General features: G+C 52.1%; 1 protein-coding gene across 4 annotated transcripts in view; it reads right to left on the bottom strand.

The window, feature by feature from the left end:
* Positions 1-1,193: 1,193 nt before the first annotated feature.
* Positions 1,194-22,562, bottom strand: part of Znf516 (zinc finger protein 516) — a 105,522-nt gene continuing 84,153 nt past the window's right edge. For 2 of the 4 annotated variants that reach the window (XM_071602629.1, XM_071602628.1), the window contains exons 3-6: positions 19,025-20,491; positions 12,596-12,703; positions 11,747-11,814; positions 4,990-5,138 (exon numbers count right to left, since the gene is read on the bottom strand). In XM_071602629.1, the coding sequence (XP_071458730.1) occupies positions 5,079-5,138; positions 11,747-11,814; positions 12,596-12,703; positions 19,025-20,491 (1,703 nt within the window). In that variant the 3' untranslated portion in view covers positions 4,990-5,078. Of the gene's footprint in view, positions 5,139-11,746; positions 11,815-12,595; positions 12,704-19,024; positions 20,492-22,562 lie in introns of all 4 variants that reach the window. The other 2 variants (XM_027935287.2, XM_071602630.1) reach the window with 2 other exon arrangements.

Below are 22,562 nucleotides of genomic sequence, written 5' to 3'. Positions count from 1 at the left end.
GTCCAATTCCCAACAGTTCAGGCTGGGGACTCTCGGAGCTCATCCTGGCCTCACCACCTGACCACCCGGAGGCTGATAGGAGGTGACGGGCACAGGAGGCGAGGGGCTGCTGTCTTGGGGAGGAGTCAGGTAGTCTGTCAACACCCCGGGGTGGGACTGAGTATCTGGGGCGTGAACACAGAAACATCAGTGTCCCTGGGGAAGTCCCGGGGAAGGACACAGATCTAGCCAGGGTCGGGCCCAGCACAGGTGCCGTCATGTGAGTTGGCCAAGCGGCTGCCTTTAAGGAATCTGGGTTGACATGTCCTCGTCGGCATCTCCCCCTTCCAGGAGCCAGCAACTATCAGGTGGGCTCTAAAGACGGGGGTCGCACAGTTTTCCTGAGCTGTGCTGCAGTCTGCATGATCCAGGGGCCTCTCAAAAAAGATCCCTCAAACAGCAACTCATCTCAGTGGAGCAGGGACACGCCCAGGGCTCCCTGCCACACAGAGGACCGGGCACAGTCCACACTGGAACTTTCTGCCCAGGATTGTGTAGAAAGCCATGCTCAGGTTCCCCTTCTCCTCTCCTCCACCCAGAGACACAAGCACATCTTTAACTTCAACACAGGCTATTTTTTTTGGTTAGTAGTGTCACTGCCCCGATGGCCTGACACCTTGCTTTTGATGTCAGCAAACCACAGCAGAGCACAGTAGCAGCCCCAGGGAGCCCATCTTCTGGTACACTGGTCTTACTCAGGTGTGGCCGATTCTGTACCATGTTCACGTCCACTCCCACGTGGCCCCTGGGGGTTGCCAGTGGCACCAGAGCCCCGTGTGTGCTCGAGAGGCAGAGAGGGGTACTGGGAGGTGTGCGGGGAGAAGAGGCCAGCAAGCCTCCTCCCTCAGAGCACACACATCTCCTGCAGGCCACGGGGGACTTGAAATCACACTGGATATTCTGGCATCTCTTTAGATGAATATCTTTCAAATCATCCTAGAACTACTACGTTGATATTAATAAGGAACATTAACACTTTGGTCTATATTCAGCCAACAAAAATAAATAACCCCGGCTGTTGAATGACTTAAGCCACCTTCTGAAACAGGGTAAAAGGTCTTACAAATCTCAAGAACTCCAAGATGTCTTTATTTATTTCAAATTCCAATAGAATGAATATGTTTTATCTAAATATTTTTATCACACAACTGAAACACTGAATTACTTTTTCAGAAATAGAGTTAAATACATCAATCTAGTTACAAATTCTAATATAAAGAGTACAAAATATAATGTTATAAATTGTATTTTAAAAAAAGAAATACAAATTCTATGGTCTTTTGCATTTTACTGTCTCAAAGTACAGTTAGGAAGTTGATGAAGAATGGACGTTTCCCTTGCTGGGTGGCCCTGGGTGGGTCACTCCCCGGAGGCGAGTCAGGGCTCTGGAGTGTGTGTGAACCTCGGCAAACAAGGACCTCATCACTGCCACAAGTCCTCACCTGTGATTTCTGTTTTTCTTGCTCAGTTAATAAATATCTGCAAATGATAAGTCACTAAAGCTAAAAGCAGTAAAACACAAACGTTCCTTCAGATACTGTCCGGGCGGAAAGGGGGAAGCCCCGAGAGCAGTCTCCTGTCTGTCTAGGGGAGCCTCTCGGCTGGTCGGGTGGGCTCTCCATCTGGAGGGATGCTGGCGAAGCCTCTGGCTGTAAGTACAGGGGTGCTCTCCTCCCTACAGACCGAGGACTGCACCCACTCCCTTTGATCTGGCAGACACCCCAATCGCCCCATCAACTGCACTTGCTCTTCTGGTTGAAAGAACAGAAAATGACCAGAATCACCACCCAAGAGGCCCCAGAGAAACTGGGCTTGCCACCTGCTGCACCCTGAGAGGTGTGAGGCCCTGAGACCTCCATGTGCCTTACAGAGATGCCTGGGTCCCGCGCCCAGCAGGGCGGCCCCAAGGCCAGGCAGAAGGCGCAGGGTAACAAGCCTGTTACAGCATCAGTGGGCCTCGTCCTACCAAGTGACCCCTGCAGCTCTCAGCTGCCGTTTCCTAGAGCACCTTACTTTTAAAAAACCAGTGTTTCCCTTGGGTTAAAAAATAAATAAGTAAATATCGGGGGCACATCTTAAAATATTTAATACTTTTTAGAACCAAAAAGGAAAAATCCACTTGGCTTCAAAAATCTGTCTTGAGTTGACAAGGGTGAAATGCACCCACCTAAGATTACAACAAGACTCTCTAGGAAGAAACGCGGACAGGTACAGTGGTCAATTCCCAGAGAAGACAATTAGCATCTGCACTGGGGAGGACTTAAATGTTCATTCTTTGAATTAAGGACTATGAGTGAATAACCTGAAGGATTTTTAGAAGCTCATCATTTGTGTGTTATGTGAATTCAGAGAGGAGGAGGAGATGTGAGTGAGGAGGAGGAAGGTGACAGGGAGAAGGTGGTGGGTGAAGCTGGTCAGGCGAGCAGAGCCAGGAAGCAGCAAGCACACAGGTCAGGGCAGGGACAGAACAGCTGGGTGGACAGCTGAACCCTTTGTGGTCTAAGCCACACTAGACCAATACTGTAAATCTGTTAGGACACAAGGAGACGGCAGACAGCAGAGGTAGTAGAGAGTTTAACAGTCAGAGGCGACTTAGAAGCGTATCGTGTGAGACCATCATTCAGAGAAGTGAATCAAAACACAGTGGCTAAATAAATAAGAAATCATAAATCATATTAAATACTATGGTTGAACTGACATCAACAAACTCACAAACCAATACAATACTGATGATCAGAGGAAGAAAGGAGCCAGCCCTCCAGGTGGTGGGGGACACAGTGGGGGCCCGCCGTCCTCACACTGCTCTCCCAGGAGCCAGACTCAGAGGCCACCCTGCCACAGCGGGAAGGCTCACCCCTCTCCCCCCCAGACCAACTGGGCAGGAGGTCGGGTGAATCTGCGCTTTCCCAGGTCGCTCTGAAACAGGAAGAATGCAGACGACACCTGTGTGTCACTTTGGGTACAGAAGGTCTTTTAATAACTAAAACACAGAGAACAGACAGGACCAGACCGCTAGTCCCTAAACGTCCCTGTCACCGTTTACTTTCAGCCAAGAAAATAAAAGCCAAGAAAACGCAGAAATGATCACTTTGGGGAAACTATCAAAATGATCAGACATAAACCAACAGAAGGGTGTTCTGACATCTTAGGTGGACAGAGGAAGGCACCTCAGCACCTCACTCCAAGTAACTTCCCAGAACACCCCACGATGTCATGCGACGTGCGCGCGGACATTCCTAAGCACACCAAGACAGATCATTCCCATACATATCTGTGTAATATTATCAGGAAAAAATAAGTAAAAAAAATAATATAGATAGATATACATAAGCTAGCAGTTACGTTGCATTGTCTGCAAGTGTGGCCGCCACCTCAACTGTCAAGTAATTTAAACTCAGTAACAAACAGAATCCAGACCCAAACATTAACTAACAATAACAATAAAATAATAATAATAATAATATAATAATCCAACAAATCATTAGAACAGGAAAGCACACTTTGGGAGTGTGTGTGTGTTTAAACAAAGTCTTTGTATCAGAAGCCCATTTTCTACAAAAACTGCACTAATCCATTACTGTATTAAGTAAACTGTTGCTCTCACCAGTATTAAAGGTTAGGATAATTTCTGTACATGTAAAATTATTGCTTTTTTTGAAAAATATATTTAGCATGCTCATTTTAATCCATTTCCTGCCTTTACAAAATTTCACAATTAAAAAAAAAAACTAGTAAAGCTTTTGCAAAAAATTTCACAGAACATCTTCATTCAAGGCAGCAGTAACTTTTGATAATGCATAAAATCATATGTGCAAAAATCTGAAACTTTCAGAAATATTACCATCACACATAGTGTCACGGCAATAGGAAAAGAAAATATTTATATCTGTGAAATACGATTAAGATGCGTACACTGCATGGTCTAAGGTCCTCTGTCGCGGGCCGAACCCCCACCACCCACCACCAACCCTCGCTGTGCACCACGAGGAAGAGGTATATAGAGCGTCTCCACCCGCAGTCTGGTGACCCCCACTGGCCGGGAGCCGTTCCTCGCCCTGTGGAGGTCACCAGGCCCAAGAGGAAAGACACCTACTTGCTGGGGTGGTGCAGGGGAGAGGTGGGGTGGGGAGCAGAAGGTTGCGGAGCCCGGCACCCTAGTGCTGAGGGCCCCCTCTGCTCAGGGGTTCTTCTGCCATTACTACAACAGGCCCAGACTGGGAGGACTCAGTGGCTAGGTAACTGGTTAAGACGTGCAGCCCTCCTCTGTGAGCAGTTTGCAGAATGTAGCCCTGTTACAAAAAGGTCCTGAGTTAAACAAAGAAGCCTGCTTGTCCTCGTGTCCCACTAGCTCTCCTTCCCAAAGCAGCGCGACCCGTCCCGCGGACAGACGTGCTTCCTCGGCTGGACTTGCAGGAAGGTGGGCAGAGCGCGCTCGCAGGCAGGCATCCGCCGGCAGGTAGGGGCCGGACCTCTGCGCGGTGGGGATCCTTCACCCCTTCTCCACCGCACCCGATCTCCACGGCTCCTGAAGGCCACCTCCTTCCCGTGTTCTCTACTGTCCACACCCACTAAGACACGGAGAGGCAGTAGTATCGCTTCCTCGACCTCGGCTGCACCTCCGCCCTGACACCACGCGACAGTCCCGCTGAGCTCTGGGCTCCAACTACAGTGCTTAGCTTCTCTGCTCCGTCCAACACACAAGTTTCTTTTTTTCCAGTGTCTCAATCTTGTCTCGGAGGCCGCGGACGTCTGGAGCCCGCTGTGCCCGCTGCACCCCTGCTCGCCCAGCGGGCGGTGGCCGGAGGGCGGCAGAGGCGCGGCCTGCACGGGCTCCGGGCTGGGCGTCTTCGCTTCCTAAGCCTCAGCGGGGAGAGGCCTCGCCACCAGGCTCCGCTGCAGTGCGGTGGCTCCGGCCGAGGTGTCTGGTCGGGAGGCCTCCGGCTCCTCCTTGGATGGTCAGGGGCGCAGCGGGGCGGCAGCCAGGACGTCTGGGAGGACACCGCCGAGGGCCGCCAGGGGGCGCGCGGGGCGCGGGCGTCCTAGGTTCCCTTCCTGAGCGGCAGGGTCTGCGCGGAGCCGGGGTGGGCGTGGTCTCCCCCCTGCGAGAGAAAAAGAGAACAGAGCAGCTCAGATCCTCCTCCTCCCTCCTGGAGCCTTCTGGGTCAAGTTCACTCCCAGGCCAAAGCCCCGACTGCAGCTCCAGACCCTTCCCAGGGATTCTGCCAGATTCACTGGACTCCTCCAGGGTTCGCACACACGGACTGCAGGAAGTGGTGAACCAGCTGGCCCTGGAGAAGAGGCTGAAGGGGGCAGGAGGGGAGGTGGGGAGCACTGAGAGGCAGCACTCCAGGGGGAATGACAGTCCCATGGCTCCGTCTAGGCCATCCACACAGGTAGGTCTGTCAGAACCTGAGAGAGCTTTCACCAATTTCTGTAAATAATTACCATGTTGGAAAAATAGCAGTGGTATCCTAGGGTGAACCGCAAGGTAAAAGCAAGTGTGATTGGAGCCTGCAGCACTCACAAGTGACATCTGAAGTGCCACCATGTGAGTAGTGTCACTTGCCATCTGAGGACAAAGCAACATGGAGAGATTAATCTCACCGCACCATAGTAACATCCGACTAAAACACTTACGAAGTGAAACAGACTGCTTGAAATTAACAGGCACACACAAACCACCACACTCACAGAAAGTTCCAGTCTCCAGTTATGCCAACGGAACCCTAGACATAAGGCAGCTCTGGCAGACATCACAAATTGAGTGCTCTTCTTGAGCTATCAGTTTCAGAAAACTGCTACTTAAAGCTGGTCTGCATTCATCACACCTGCCAGTTGACATATGGTGGAAGCCAGAAGATACTCCGCAAACACATGCGGGGTTGGGGTGGGGGCAGAGTGTGGACGGCAGTGCCTCTGAGGTATAGGAAGCAGAAATCAATGGGGATGTGATAAAACTCCCTCATGTAGCTAGTGAACTTCCTGCAGTGACTTTTGCACAGCAGTATCATGCTGGGAGAGATCTTGGGGGCTCGGTGGGACGTTCACCATCAGTAGGTCCCAGAAGGACCTATCAGGGCACATTCACAAAGAGAAGATGTATGTGGATGTACAGTGTCCTGTGTGTCTACAATTTGTATAGACTGCAGCCCTGGAAGCACTGGCCTTCAAACACCTTTGCACTGACCACAAAGACTTGCAGTGGACAGAGTGTCAGGTATGAACAATGAGCACCAACAACCCCCAACAGAGGATATGGAAGAGGCGGCTGGGGTGCTAAACCACAGGGCTCAGGAAGTTTTAAAATGTGCATTTTAGGTCTGCAAAGCTTGGATAAACCCAAGAAGACTGTTAAGTTGTGTCCATAAATCCAGATGCCCAGGTCCTGTTTTCTCTTTATAATTGAAAAGATGCATTCCCATGCCTCATTTTTAGAGTCATTTTAGACCACTGATCCATTGAGGCCACCATCTTATTATTCAATAAAGCAGTCCTGCAGGGTTCTTAATGAATGGAAGATAGAACAGAACCCCAGAAACACCTTCATGAAGTGGACACACTGTAACATTTTGACCACATGCAAGCTGCATTTTCCCCTGGGAGGGAAAACAGTAACACAGACCCTAGCTTCTCAGTGATGCTGACACTCTCCTTAGGGCTGCTCACGTTGCAGGACAGAGACTGACTTCTGCAACTCATGAAGTCTGGTTCCCCCTGCTTTCCGAGGTAAGGGCACGAACATGCAGTCGTGGGTATGTGCCAAAGAAGTGTTGGCAAAGAAGCCCTTTGTGCTCCAGCCGCACATGGAGGTGCTCAGCCTCCAGGACAGGGCCTGTATCAGACAGGCAGACGGGATACCCAGGCTCAGGGACCAGCACACAGGACAGCTTGTGGACCAAGACCTTCCCCAACACACAGCCGGTCAGCAGGGGCTCGTGACAAGGTGCCAGTGCTGCCCATGACTTTTGGTAGCACATTAGAGAAAATGAATAACTAGTCCTAAGATGCTCGTTTGGTTTTATGAATAAGAAAAATGTAAACAAATGACCTTCATTTTGAAATGTGATATATATGATGTTGAGAACCTAAAAGTGATACTAAAAATAGATCACACATATCTTCAAATACACCAATCTACCAGATTCTCCACCTGCAAAATTCTCAACCTACAAGACTCTCCATCACTTGCAGCATAATATCCATAGTTAAAAATGAGACAAGTTAGGTTGCCATTTATTTTTTCATTTCCTGTTATTTTGATTAATGGAATTATCACTCCAGCTTAACTATTTTAAAATAACACTTAGAATAATAAGAAATAAACTACTAATCATAGTCTTTAAATTTTAGCAAGAAATCTAAACAAATCAAAATACCAGACTCAATGTTTCAATAGCCAATTTGGTCTTTTAAAACCCAAAACCAGTGGGATGAGAGGCTCATCTTTCTTGGTTTCAGAAAGTATTTTAATCCCTAATGTTTAAGGACAACATGATAATGTTAAAGCAATTCACTTCTGCAACAGTAAGCAAACCTCCCAGTTTTACTTGGGCATTCACACGTCCAGAGCACCTCACCTCGTCTCATCAGGTCATTCAAAACATGTCCTTTCTAATGAATCCTGTGACCACCAGGGCCTGAGCATCTACACAATCACGTGAAAACAGGAAAAGCATCTTAAAGACACAGTATGTATGAACACCTCCTCTCTGTGAGAATGTGGCTCCCAGGATTGGCTGTCCATGTGGACAGGTCTGTCTTCAACAAAAATATGGAAGGCACCCAGTGGACAAAGATATCCATCCACTGGTCTGGAGAAGCTGCCCACAGGTGCCCACAAACAAAGATGGCTCTTTGCTGCCAGTGCCTAAAAACGTTTACGTTTTTCTAGTTTTACACACACACACACACACCCACCCCCACCCCCCCCCCACACACACACACAAAATTCAAAAGAATGAGATATCCAGGCAAGAGGTAGTGATCATGAGCTACCTCCTAGAAACCCTATCTTCAACTCCAGAGGCTAAACTGCCCATCCCACACCTGCCCATCAGTGGGATTCACTGCCGCTCTGGGAAAGTCCAGGCCTGTCGTGGAAGAGGCTCACATGGGACAGCTGCAGAAGAGAGACTGCTCCCAGACACACAGCAAAGGACACTGTGTCGCATCTCCTCAAAGTTCATATGTGCTGATAAGTACTTGGATTCTGGCCTGGGACTAGTGACATCGGTTCCATAGACTCACCTGGAGCTCTCAACTCTGAGACTGTTCCACTGGAGATCGTGTGTGCTAGGGTTTCTTAGAATTTTCTAATTCAGAAAACACTAACATGGAAAGTCGGGCAGTTTTCCATGGCTGGACACCTAACACCCAACAACAGCCGTTCTCAACTGGAGGTCTTGTGAGAACCACAATTAGCAGCTGGATGCATGAATGGAAGACAGAAGACAAAACTCTTCCCAAGCTGGGTTTCCTCGTGTCCTGCCTTTAATGAGACACCTGGCTCTTAAATGAGGCACGTGCACACACAAGCCCAGGTGGCCCTGAGAAAGCAAGGACACCCAGCAGAGACCAGAGGCCCTGGGGGAGGTTCCTAGTGCCTGCTGGTGGCTGTGCAGACATGGCTTCCCATGTGCCTGCATGCATGTTGCTCACCGTGCTCCCTGGTTACTAGGACAACAGCTCATTCCCAGAACAACTCAGGAGGAGACCTGGCTGGATGCATGCCCATGCCAGGTGCTGCACCTCTTCATTTACTGTGTCCAGTAAGTGTGCCCTCACTGTTCCACAGAAAGGAAACCCAGGGGGCATCAAGGTGATACTGAAGGTGGGCATCAAGGTGAGAGGGCCACTGTCCTAACACTTCACACCATTCAGGTCTCTGGGTGGAAGTGGCTGACCTTGAATGAACTCAGTGATGACAGCTATCCAGCAGAAAGAGGCTCATTAGAATCTTTCCTCTCCATCCAAACCAGTGCATCCCTGCCTGCTGGACATGCCCTTTTTTCTCATCCAAAAGCCACCTCAAACTTCACAATTACTCTGAAAATGGGTCCACCCTGCTTCTCCTTCCAGGCTCTGGAATGGGCTGGCCCATGTAGCTGCCTCACTCAAAGCGCTGAGTGGGCCCAATCGCTCTCCTTCCCTTGCAGCCAGGACCCCTGCACCCCACCTCCTCCCCAGCCTCTCTTGAATTTTCCCTCCTCCTCCAGCCCCCCAACTGGGCTGCCCAGTCTCTCACCTCAAGAGTCTGCAAAGGGCTGCCCGGCCCCCTGCCCAGAACCTCCACAAGTCCACAAGGCTGGGTCGGCAGATGTCAGCCCTCCACTGGGTGCTCTAGCATGGACACTCCGTGTCCCAGTGAGGACAGCCTTCTCCCTCACTTCTGCCCACCTGTTCCAATTTGCCCTCCTCCAGCCACGCTCACCTTCAGATAGCTCCTCCAACAGATCACACTCTTCCATTTCAGGTCTTTCACATTCTGGGCTCTCCTCTGGGAATGTCCACCCTCCACCCTTGTTGCGAGGCAATGCACCTGTGACCTTGTCTAAACCAAGCATGGGAGCTTGAGAATCACAGAAGCAGGAAAAGCATTGGCCTCAGCTTGACCTGCAGTGGATACCCAGTAAACCCCGTTCACGGGGGAATACATGATGACCAGAAAACTCAATTTCCAAGGATTGTTTCGACTGGACAATTGAGCGTCTATTATGTATATGTAAAAGTGTATGTCAACTTCTGTCACAGCATACGATCACTACATGAGTACGCAGCTTCATGTGATCCAAAAGAAAGCCCCCATGATCTATAGCTTCATAAGCCCACAGGAAAAGAATTTGATTTAAGTATTAATTAATGTTAGTAGAGCACTCCAAGCCCAAAAAGGAAAGGCTGATAAGTATAACGAGGCACATTCTACACATAAATAGCGACAAAAACATTGGGGACATCTAGGACAGAGCCTATGCTACACTGCAGTTGTAATTTCTGTAAATAATGAGAACTGCAGAGTGAGAAAGAAGAACCCTAACATTTAAACCTCTACCCACTACTGATGTGCTTTCCAATTATTCTGGCCCACAAGTCTCCATGGGAATTCTTAAAGACACAGTTCCAAAGTATCTCAAGGAAAATGGAACTTTCTTACCGACCCAGAATGTTCAGCAATGGGTCAACAAAAGCACTGTCAAGGAAAGGAAAGACAGAGCTACCACAAGAGGCCCTGACCTCGAGTATGGGATCCAACCTAGGGGCTGGTCCTGAGAGGTGTGCTCACTGAGCCCAGACTGAACACCTTGGGCCCATCTATTATGGGAAAGAAAGCTGACCTGTGCGCAGGGCAGAGTCTGCAGTCAGAGTCCTCTTATCATGTTAGAGTCTGTAAACAAGTCAAAATAACACCTGGCATTTTGCCAGGGGAATGTTAGAGTTCGTAAACAAGTCTGGATGGTGCCTGGCAAAATGCCAGAGGGAGTGGTTTGAGAAGTAACAAAAGCGAGCCATTAAGTGTGGAGATTCCTGATTGGTTGACTGCTGTATCGAGTTTATGCTAATTAGATAAGCTGTGTGGAATGTATAAATACTGCTCCTGTCCTGCAATAAAGGGCTCCTACTCCTGCTGTATCAATCTACACAAGTTATTCGTCACCCCCCCCCCCCGCCCCGGTTATTTTGCTGCAGCCGGACTGCGGCATTATCAGAGGGCAGGAACATCGCACAGAGAATGCACATGTGTGGACAAGACAAAGGGAGGGCAGAAAAGGGATCGGAGCCCGAGAGCACCTGCCCTCTGCCTACCCGAGGTAACAGGAGACACCCAGGGCCCTGCCGACACTGTGGAGCAACCCTGGGGACCAGGCACACACAAGGCTCTGTCACTTTCTATGCTCACCCACTGGCCCCCGTGTGAGAGCCACATACTGACAGAAGCACACAGGTGCATACGGATGTACGCACAGGAGCACAGGCACACAGGCACACAGGCACACACAGAGATGCATACACACGGGGCACACACAGAGGGGACACACATGGGTGCTCATGCACACAGATGCACACAAATGTGTACACACACAGGTACATGTACACACAGGTGTGCACACATGGATGCACACACAGGTGAACACAGGCACACATGTATGCACACATGTGCCCATACACAGAGGCATACATGGGCCCACACGGGTGCTCACATACACGGACACTCACAGATGCACACACACAGGTGTACACAGGCACACACATGGATGCACGCATACACAGGCACCCTAATGCACTGTTGCCATGCCAAGCAATGCCCACAGCACAAGAACCAAGGCACACAGCCCTGCAACACCACGCTCATCATGCTGGCCACAAACACTCCCTACAGAGAAGCACAAACGTGTTTGTAAAAGAGGCTAAATGTAATTCACTCTCAAGTGAACTCAAGACTCCAGCCATTTGGGGAAAAATAGCGTGAATTTCTAGGGTTTTCCATCATCCCCAGTACCATTGCCCCCCAGCACCATCGCCCCCCAGCCCTGTGCCCCTGACCTCTTGATGTTCACCCATCACCTGGGGACTGTCCAAGGGCGGGTTGTGAATGAGGCCAGCAGTACCACCACTCCCCTGGTGGAACACCCTTGGTGCTCTGGTGGTGTCCCATTAAGCACCTCCCAACACCACGCTGAAACCCAAACACCCAATTATGTGTAGGACCTACTTGTTTGGGAGCATCCGTGGAGGCAGTGTGAACTTCGGAACCTCGGGGACCGTCACACTCAAACACCACTGTGGAAACAAGGTGTCCATTAGCAGATGGGCAAGCTTCCTGGGCATGCACGCTGACGAGCCCACGACAGATTTAGCACTCTCACTAAAAGACACCAGTGCCTAGCCTGTGGCGGGAAAATACCAATTTACCGTGACACTTACAGTAAGAGACTGTGATAATGGCTGCCTGGGGCCACTGCCCTCTTTAATTTGACTCTGCTAGAGAAGAAAACCCTCACTGACAACGCTCATTACCAGTGTGTGTGAAGGGACCCTCTTCCTGCATTACTGAACATCTGGCCCACATCACTTTGCATCAGGCTGCTTACGGGTGCGCCCTTCTCACTCCTGATGAAGCACGCTAACCCCATCTCTCTAAGGCTCCTGCTCTGTCTTGACACTGTCTGCTGCCCCATCAGGTCTCCCTGCAGAGGGCTGAGGGCTCTGCAGGACACCACTGACCAACCAGAGGATTCTGGGCCTATCCATGGTCCAGCCAGTCTGGCCACAGCTGGCCCTGTTTGGGCTGGAAGGGCACTCTGATTTCCATTTGTACTGAGGACAATGTGATTATTAGCATATGCATTTCTGAAGCATCTACTTTAATTAAAAGAGAACACTTCAAACAGCCTTATCTCAAGTGAAACCACATGCAACTTGGGATGCAAAGATAGAAAGAAGGAAATCCTTTCAGGTGCTGAACAGAGGAGCTCGCACCTGCAGTCTACACATGCACACAACGTGAACCAACGACTGGTGGACGCAGCCCCCACACCATGCTGCCCAGGGACGGTGGTACCTGTGTGTGCCCGCACATGGGCCCTGAGGTGGCTTGGCTGGTGGAAGCTCTTCCCGCATTCGACACACACGAAGTCTCCCGGGCGAGCCTGTGTCCGCAGCGTCCCTGCTGTGGCGTGGCGTGGTGTGGCATGGCACGTTTGGTGTGGTTGGCATGGAGGTGAGGAGTCAGGAGGGTAGGAAGAGGGGGGAAGAGGAAAACATCATTAGTCTGTCTAACTCATCAGCGTGGGAGGCCACCTCCAGGCCCTGGTGACAACTGCCAGCCTTCGTCTCAGCTCGGCTGACAGACCAGGCATGCTCAGGACTGCAGGGTGCATAAATTACAGGGAATTAAAAACTGCTTCCAGGACAGGATGGGGACCAGGAGGCACCACTGGGCGGCTGGGCTGTGGTGGGCGTGTGGCTCTGAGCAGCTGGATGCACGGCCACCACCACTCAGCTGTCAAGCAGCATGTCTGTCGGGCAAATGAGAGTGACAGGGCGTGACAGAGGTGATGCATACAGACAACAGGAAGTGGCCAGGACCAGAGCCCAGCAGTGCCCCTGGCTCCTGCCTGAGTGAGCACGGCCCTCAGCAGCCAGACCCCCAGCAGCCAGACCCCCTGACTCTCCTTCCTGTCTGCCCCAGCAGAGAGGAACAAATGGGATCCCCCAAGCCAGCCGGCAAGGCGGCAGCTCCGGGCATGCACAGTGGTGGCCCAGGAGCTTTGGTGAGAGGTAACAACACCCAGCTGTCCTGGAAGATCACTAACTACGCTGGACCTGAGCCCTGGGCTTGTGTTTCCTCGGATCCAAAGAGACTCCACTGGCTTTGGGAGGAAAGGAAGGGCCGGGGTTTGCTCTCTCTGCCCCTTTCCTGCCCTGCTCTTGCTGTGGAGAAGCTGCTTTCCATGTGAACAGCAGCCCCAAAGAATCTGCCCTCTGCCTCTGGGTGCCCATGGGAACTCAACTCCAGGGAGGGATACCAACTAGAAAGTCAGGCCTGAGCAACAGATTCTTAAAAGGACCATCACTGAGTGAGCATTTCTGCCTTAAAGTCTGACGTTTGACTATGAAAGCTAATGCAAGGAAGACGAGGACCCACAGTGAAGCCGGCTGTAAGGCCCGTGTTCAACCTGCTTTTCCTGCCCCAATTCAGAGTGGCTCCGCAGACCAGCATAAAGTCACCTTAGGCAACATAACACTGGGGAAATAGGAACACAGTATACAGATGTCAAGGTAGATCTTGTCCAATTTTTTTTTAATATTTTTTAAGTTGTCAGTGGATCTTTATTTATTTTTATGTGGTGCTGAGAATCGAACCCAGTGCCTCACATGTGCTAGGCCAGTGCTCTGCCACTGAGCCTCAAGCCCAGCCCTTGTCCAGTTTATTGTTTGACAGATCATGAGAAAAAGATTTTTAGAGAAATCTGAGAACTTGCCCACGAAGCCCAAGGCATCTCTCTGCCTTGCTCAGGAACAGAGAAAGCCCAGGGAGAGAACTTCTATCCAGTACCCGTCTACAGCCACAGGCCACTGCCCAGCATGGACAGGAGCCTGCTCATGATAGAAGGACGGTGGCCGTTCAGGCGGGAGCCGCCCAGGTGTCCTGGGCACCCATGATGCTACTGCTTCACGGTCCCGATTCTAAGGCTTTTGGTCTGGACAATGGTTTGTTGCATATAACCCCCAAAACACAGGCAGCCAAAGCAAAAATGCACAAATGGGATTGCATCTAACTAGAAACCCAGAAAGCAAGCCAGGGAAACCAAGGAGGTGGCAGCCCAGGAACCGAGAAAAGCAGCAGACCCTGTGTCTGCAAAGGGGTCATGCCTAAAGCACACGAACCAACGCTCCCCTCCCCTGCCAGTGCTGGAGCAAACCCAGGTCCGCATGCGCGCTGGCCAGGTGTTCAGCCTCTGAGCTGCATCCCCCACCCCGAGGAAGCTTCCGATGGACGCCCGAGGAGTCCCACACTGACAGCCAAGTTTCTGGGATTGCCCGCCCTCTGTGGGGCACACTCGGCCTGCCCAGTGCTGACTGACGCTCAGCTGCTCGGGAGGGCCGGCCTTCCCCTCGTTCCCGTTTAGGAAAGCTCCACCAGAGAACCACTGCGCTCCCACCCAGCTTCTCCGTCCGCACTCTGCAGCCAGCCCCTGGGAAACAGCTCCGGCCAGCACCCCGACCCTGTGGGTTTTCCTCGGTACAGTCTGCACAGCGTCTAAGGGCCGCACACAACCTACGGGTGAGCAGACACCAACACCCACGACATCCAACAACGGCGACATCATCATTTTCTGCATAACTATTTTAACTGGAAATTACTTCTTACTCAATCACCAACAGGAAGATCGGTGCTTCCAAGCCCACCTGAACGTCGTGAAAGAGCACGTGTGCGTGAGCACACCCACCACTGATCTGCCGTGCATCTCCCAGAGCACCTTCTCTTCACTCCTGAAGGACGGGTGCTTGTCCTCTGTGGACAATGACATCATGCTAAGCCTAGGCCAAAACAGAGAGCTCATCCAAAAGGTCATACACTTCACCTGAACTGATGACTGGCAGGTGAGCAGTCTGAACACGCTGACCCAGAAACTTCAGGTGTGTGCAGAAGGTGGCCTGGAGAGTGAAGAGAAGGCCCAAGCCAGCCTCGGGCACACACGGCCTCACCACATGGCTTCTATCACAGGCAACACGCCCGCACGGGGAGACCAGCAAGTCTCCATGCACAGAGTTGGAACTTGTTCAGGGAGCACACACGATCGTCATGCTAATACGTCCTTGGTATGAGCGATTTTTTGAGAGCTATAATAAGAAAGACCTTGCATGTTATTTTATTTAGAATCATCATTCCATTATCTTCACATTTCTGCTCTGAAATCCACATTATCATACAACACAGGCAGGCCCTGAGGTCTGGAGAGACACACGTGGCTGGGTATTTTACTACTCCTGCATCAATGAACCACTTGTGCTACAGTCATGTTTCTAAACTTGGTGGTCACACTGCAGCAGATCTCAGAAAATGCAGAGGCTTTTACACTTCATGTTCCCAAGAAGACAGGGACAGTCATTTCTCTCCTCTTGTGCTGGGGCCCCCAAATGACTCAATCCTACAGAAGCATCATCAGGGAAAACCATGCAGAACTCCTCTGAGAAGCTGCTTCCTAACCATCATGGTGGCTGAGGAGCATCACGGTGCATTCTCTGCACACAGGGGACCCACCCCGTGGCACAACCACGCATGGTGTCCTCAGCCATGTCACACACAGCGGGTGGCATCTACCCTGCCTGCAGGTGCTGCCATGGCTGTGCGTCCAGTGGGTGCCCCCTGCAGAGAAGCTGTGGTCTTCACATCTGTAGGAGACACACAGCAAACGCATCGGGGGATGAGAGAAGAGTCAGAAAGTATTGGCACCCCCAGGCTGTAAACCAGAATGACTCGCTGACTAGGGAGGAAGGAGATCGTGTCCAGATACGACTCAAAACCACCCTCATTCTCCCACCTCCACCCACGCACACACAGGCCTTGCTTCTGAGCAGAAGCAGGTGGAAAGCAGAACCTCAGGTGTGTTCAGTGTTGGGTGGCACGTCCATGGTGCAGCTGCTCTGCACCTGAGACCCCACGGCAGACGCAGAGGCCAGCAGGAAGCGTCGCGCTCCGCTCACCTCTCAGGGGGTCAGACGCACCAAGCCTGCCAGGCTTCCTTCCGGCATGGCACATTACACGCTTTAGAAACTGTTAACAAACAAGGAGAAACAAAAGGTCCAGCCCCAGAGGGAGCAGTGCTCAAGGAAAAATGTTCACTCTGGAAAGGACAGGGAGCAGGCCAAGGGCCCAGAGGACTGTCAGAGAGCTCCGATCCGCTTGCCAGCAGCCCAAGGAATGTGGCACCACTGGAGAAAGCAGAGCTCAAGTCCCCAGGGCAGCCAGTCCTTCCACAGGGCACTTGACCTAAAGCTGGTCGGCACCTCAAAGCACACTGATCAGAGACCTGGGCGAGCTCATCTCAGCCCCTTCTCTAAAGCTGGGAGGTAGAATCCTAAAAATGCGCTAGTTAATACGTGTATTTAAGCCCAAAAATTCTAAAACACTTTTCCTTAAGAAACCCATATCATCCCAGAGGCTCAGGAGGCTGAGGCAGGAGGATCAAGAGTTCAAAGCCAGCCTCAGCAATTCAGCAAGGCCCTAAGCAACTTAGTGAGATCCTGTCCCTAACTGAAATATAAGAGAGGATTAGGGATATGGCTCAGTGGTTAACCAGGAGCGGGTTCAGTGTCCAGTACCAAAACTTTAAGGAAAAAAAAAATCAGAATGAACTTGAGGACCATAAACTTGCAGGTTTATTCCTGTGTTTCAATGTATACATTAGAAGAATAAATAATTTTAAAAATACATTTGCTCTATGGACTACTGAGTATTTCTCACATTGCAAAGATCAATATTCAACCTCTTTCTTAAAAAAAAAAAAAAGTCCTTAAAACCATTCTTTTTTTTTTTTTTAACTTTTAAGGAAAACATTTGTTGCTACTCATACTTCAAATTCTGTCATCTGAAGATCTCAAACCTTAACTTCAGTTCTATGAGAACAACAGGTCCTTCCCAGGCCCCGGGGAGCTCCAGGGCCTTTTAATACTTGACCCTAACCCCTAGCCGTCAGCTCCTTAAAGGAGGAGTGTGGCTGGCTAAGAGAAAGTGGTCAAGACCCGGCACAGACACCCAGCTCAGCGGAGGAAGAGGAGGACGGGGTGAGGAGCCGCCAAGACCCCGTACCAGCAAGGCAGAACCTCTCCCCTGTGCCAAAGGCTCCTCTTCAGAGGAAACTCACACCCTCAAAACCACAGGTGGCCTCCACCCAAGGCCAGCCACACACCAGCACTGCCCCGGTAGCAGCCATCTACAAGGCCACATGGGACTGACCCCACTCACCTAACTGCACCTGGAAAAAGACAGTGCTAGCCGCGGCCCTCTGCTATAAGGGTCAGCATGGCAGGCCTCAGGCCCTGTGTGCCTGTGAGCCTCATCTCATCTGGAGTATCAGACAGGCACAGTGGCTGGTCTCCAAGGCCCTCACCGCAGACCCCAGGAGTGGACAGCACTTCAGACTTCTCCCCTGGAGAAACGCTTTGAGGGCCCTCCTCAGAGGGCAGGCAGACTCAGTGTCACACCACTCCAGAAGGGCAACCCTAGATCAGGGAGGCACACAGCTCCACGCACAGGGCGCCCGGCAGGTGAGCCCACGTTCCTGCCAGCACCCCTGCCCACGTGCATGGCCATGCCAAGGCCCGGGAGGCCTCTCGGCAGGTCCCCTAAGCCCAGGGCCTGGCCCCAACGGTGCTTCTGACTTCCAAGAATCTGAGGCACTGGATCCATTTAAAAAACTGACCGACTTTAAGAAACTGCAGGTCAAGACAGACATTCTGTTTCAAGAAGCACTGGCCCGACCCTGGTAATGAATGGAGAGAGAGCGCCACAGCAGGCTTATCCGCTTTGTTTCAACAGGGTCTAGATTTCCTGGTGTTCTGGATGGTCAGTTAGAGTGACCTCTGATTCACACTCAAGAGCAAGAGTATCATATCCAACGGGGCATGAGGAAAACTGCTGGTCAGTACTGGCCAAGTAACCTAATCTGAAATCCCAGAATCTGAAATGCTCCAAAATTCAAAATACTTTGATTCACATGATACTACAAGCAGAGAACTCCACAACTGACCCCTGATGGGTCAAAGTGCACAAACGTCGTTCCATGTACAAACTCATTAAAATCACTATGTAAAATTACCTTCAGAGTCTGGGCATAACGTACACATGAACCATCATGAATTTTGTCTTTATATTTGGGTCCCATTCCCAAGACTTCTCATTATACATATGAAAAGATTCCAAAATCCCAACAAATCCAAATCCAAAACCCTTCTGGTCCCAAGAGAGGCTCAGTCAGCAACTCCGTATGCTCTCCACAGAGGTCCCAGGCCACCGGACCGGGGACAAGGGAACACGGGCTCAGAAGCGGCAGAGCAACCAGTTCTGGGGTCCTACAGCTCATGGGCCACTGCTCTTGGAGGACTGCTCAGATGTTCTGAAGTTAACGTGTAAAACTCAATGGCCACTTCAAATGGACATCCTCCTTTGAGAAACAAGGACAACCAACTTCTACCAAGGCCTTGTTTAAGATGACAAAAAGGGAGGCAGGTAGTCCTCCGGTCAGCCTGCTCCTTCAGATTTCAATGTGGAGCAAGGGGCCGGGTTTCCAAACTCAGCAGGAAGGCTGGTTCACCCACCGCGGGCCTGGCACAGTCTCTACAGGGTCACCCTGGAACTGGGGGAGCTGCTCCCATCCTCCCGGCTGGCCAGGGCCAGGAGGACAGCCTGCCATGTGATGGCACACCTGCAAACCTTCCTGGGGGCTCCTGGGTGTCCAGGGAAGAGGGAGCCCACAAGTCTTACCTCTGTGCTCCGGCCCAGGGCTGCTGATGCCCCAGCCCTGGTAGAGCGTAGCAAAGTCCTTTGGAATGTACGTCTTAAAGATGTTGAGGATGTCCAAACGCTTCTCGTGGCCCTCGGCTGCGGACTCCTGTTTGGTGGAGTGTGAGACAGGGGGCGCCCCGGCCATTCCCGGCTGGGCCTGCAACGCTGCGTCCCCTCTGGATCCTGCAGCACCGGTGGCCAGAGTCCTCGGCTCCTGGGCCGCCTTTGAGGGGGGCTCACGGGGAGGTAGTGGAGGGCCCCCTTCACCTTTCACAGGAGGTGGGCCCTGAGGCTGAGGGCTGAATTTGGCTTTCAGGGAGTCAGGGGCACTGTGCTTATTTGAAGGGGCATAGCCAGCCCCCATCGAGGGTGCTCCGTACTTCTCCACGGGCTTGCTGTTGGCCAGTGGCTGGGCACCCACCCGGGTTATGACAGAGGGCGTGGGGGTGGCACTTCTGCCGAGGCCCCCGCTGCCCAGGACAGACGCTGGCTTGGAGCTGGCCTCCGGCCTGGGTTTGGCTGGGGGCCCCTGCCCTGCAGCACTGGGAGGCTCCTGGCTGTGGCCTGCCTTGGCCTGCCGATACCCGTCAGGACCAGATGCCCACAGTGCACAGGGGCTCCCGGAATGGCTCTCCTTATTCTTAGGCATGCTAGCGGCTTTCATGGTGGCCCCCAGGGGAGAAGAGCTGCCTTTGGGTCCTGGCGCACCCCCTGGCACCTGAGTGCGGGTGAAACGAGCAAGGAGCAGGGGCTGGCACTCCTTGCCCCCAAGGGCGGGTGGAGGGCCCGTGCGTCCGCTCCGGGCCAGGAAGACCAAGTGGTTTCTGATGCTCTTGTGGCCACTGGGCTGCGTCCACTGGGGGGCCATGGCGTTGTAGCTGACCCTGTGCCAGATACGCTTATGCATCCACAGAACCTCCGGGTAGTAGGTCTTGTGGCTGCAGTAAGGACATGGGTGAGTGACCAAAGCAGCTTGCAGGGAGGGGACCGCTTCCTTACTGCCAGGTTCATCCCGGGTGGACCTCATGCTCAAATCGAGTGGGATCAGGTCTGCAGAGGGCGCCCTTTTTCCTCCCCCAGAATGCTCTTTATTGTGCAAATCAGACAGCTTTTCTTTAGGGTGGCCAGCATGGCTCTCCAGTGCAGGCTGCAGGTCAGTTCCTTCCATAACTGAAGGGAAATCCACACCGTCGCCAGAGCTGGGCGCCTCCTGCTTGGGGTGAAATGCTGGCATCTTTAAGTCAATAGAAAATCTATGTTGTTCAGGGCGTTTGGAAGTCTCTCTGCTACTGCCTTCAAGTATGGACACAGAAGCTGCAACCCCCGCCTGGCACTCACTGGCGGCTTTTTCTGGCGGGTTATTTCCAGGTTTGTGACTCTGGTCTCCGTTGGAGAGCACAGTCGATGCTACCTCTTCGGAAGAGCAGCAGCGCCGCGGCTGTCCCCCTGGAGGATGCAAAACGTGAAAGGGGAGGTTACCATTTCCAGTCAGAACACAGCAAGACAGGAATCCAACAGTGGCCCTGGTGCAGGGAAGACGCCTGTGGCCGCAGAGGAGGCTCCTGCTCCGGACCTACACCCAGGACTTCTGCAGGAGCCCACCAAGCAGCAGGCGGTGCTGCGCCATGCAGGGCTTCTCTCCTTAGCAGCTGGGTCCCCAGCCACGTGCATCTATCTCCACTGTTACTAGTCAACTGACAGTGACATTTCACTCAAAGTGCCCCACGTGTGCAGCGTGGGGGGAGAGAACTTAATCACCTATAACCACACAATACTTCTGTGGCTTTCAGCCACTGTTCCACCAGGGCTCCCGTGGACTCCGGGCTAAGAACACCGGAGCAGTCAGCCGCAGGCCCTAGGCACACAGAGGGCTGACAGTGGCTCAGTCCCTCTGCAGCACCCAGGGCCTGCCCCAAACTGCAGCCTAATCCAGCAGAACTTCCCCGTGAAGGCAATTTCCAAGTCCTAACCTGGATGCCGCCTTCCCTTCAGAGGCTTGTGAGTGAAGAGGTGGCCATTCTATCCTTGTCTGCCTGGTCACCCAGGGGTCATCCACCCCAAGGAAGCCATGCATGCCCTGGGTGCAGTGCTGAGCTGGGAGCTCCTGAAGCCGGGCCGGAGAGCTGGGGTGAGCACGCCTGGGGAGAACGCAGCCCTCAGTTCATCCGGGAAGGCACCACACGTGAGCAGGAAGCCTGTCCTACGCCTGCCCTGGATTTATTTACACCTAGAAATTTCACAAGAGGGACACCATTCTGGACATGGTGAAGCTTCCTGAACCGTAGAAGGTGGGATTCTTCATCACCAAAAGCCCACAGTGGCGCTTCCTCACCCAGCCATGTGGCTCAGGGGAAGATTAAAACCTTAGGTGTCTGTTTCTGAGACGCTCTGATGATAGTGGTTTTTAAATAATATCTTTGAGATTTTGACATTCTGTGGAATGTAGGCATCTACTCACCCAGAATGTTCCTTTAAAACGTTCTAGGTGTATTTTTGTAGGCAAGACTCAGGAACTCAACCTCATTAGTATAACAATCTATCCCAAGGCTCCCGGTCAGGGTAGGAACACCCCTTGCAAGAGGCACTAGCCCAGAGGGAAAGGGATAAATGCCCCTTTCCACCTACAGCAGCTGGTGAGCCGTACTCACAAGCCCTTTTAAAGGATTATGCCCATGTAAAAAGGTGTCTAGGATGTGGTGACCAGAGAATTGGTGAGCAGGAAAAGTAAGCTGTCTGCCTCTCGTCACCCCAGAGGGCTGGCTTTGGCACAGGGCCAGGACTGCTCCTCTGCCGTGGGTAGAAGCAGCCACTGCTCAGAAAGGAAAAGGACCAGGCACTTCTTGAGGAACAGTGCCCTTCACTTGGACTTCAACAGGGAAGGAGGTCTCACTCGTGCTGAGCTCAGGGATGCTCAGAGCGTGCGAAGTCATTACTAAGCGCTCCCAGGGAGGAACATGCGGTGGGTGGGTCCCCGTATTACAAGGACCGAGAATTTATGAAAACACAGGCCAAACGCCACCAGTTGGTTCCTGAGTGGAAACACGAGGCTGTGAAATCCGACGCTGCACATGTGGGGCCTTCTGAGCACAACGGTCAGAGTCACCCAAGTTCACGCTCCAGTGAGGACCGTAAAACATTACCCAGAACTTCTAGTACCTCTGACCAAGAAACTGAGTAATAAATATCCCTGAGCAAAGAATGTAACCCCAAATCCTTAAAGTAACTGATGGGAGGAAACTGAAAAAATGCCTCCAAGGAACATCCACCGGACGTGGGCGGAGCACCTGACCCACGTGGACCCCAGGAGGCCGGGAGAGGCCTGCGGCCTCCTTCAACCTGGCTCCTGGACCCAGCAGTAACCCAGGAGGGTGACGAGTCCCGCTCCCTCGTGTGAGGTCTTAAAACGAGAGCACCGGTCAGGCTTTGGCAGACCTGGCCCACCTTCTACGGGCAGCTTCACAGCAAAACCCAGAAGCCCCTGAGGCTCAGAGACTTGCTTGTTTGAGGTCCCTGAGAG

The sequence above is a fragment of the Marmota flaviventris genome, chromosome 16 (genome assembly GCF_047511675.1).
Source record: "Marmota flaviventris isolate mMarFla1 chromosome 16, mMarFla1.hap1, whole genome shotgun sequence".
Taxonomy (NCBI): domain Eukaryota; kingdom Metazoa; phylum Chordata; class Mammalia; order Rodentia; family Sciuridae; genus Marmota; species Marmota flaviventris.
This window is presented reverse-complemented; position numbering and strand designations above follow the sequence as displayed.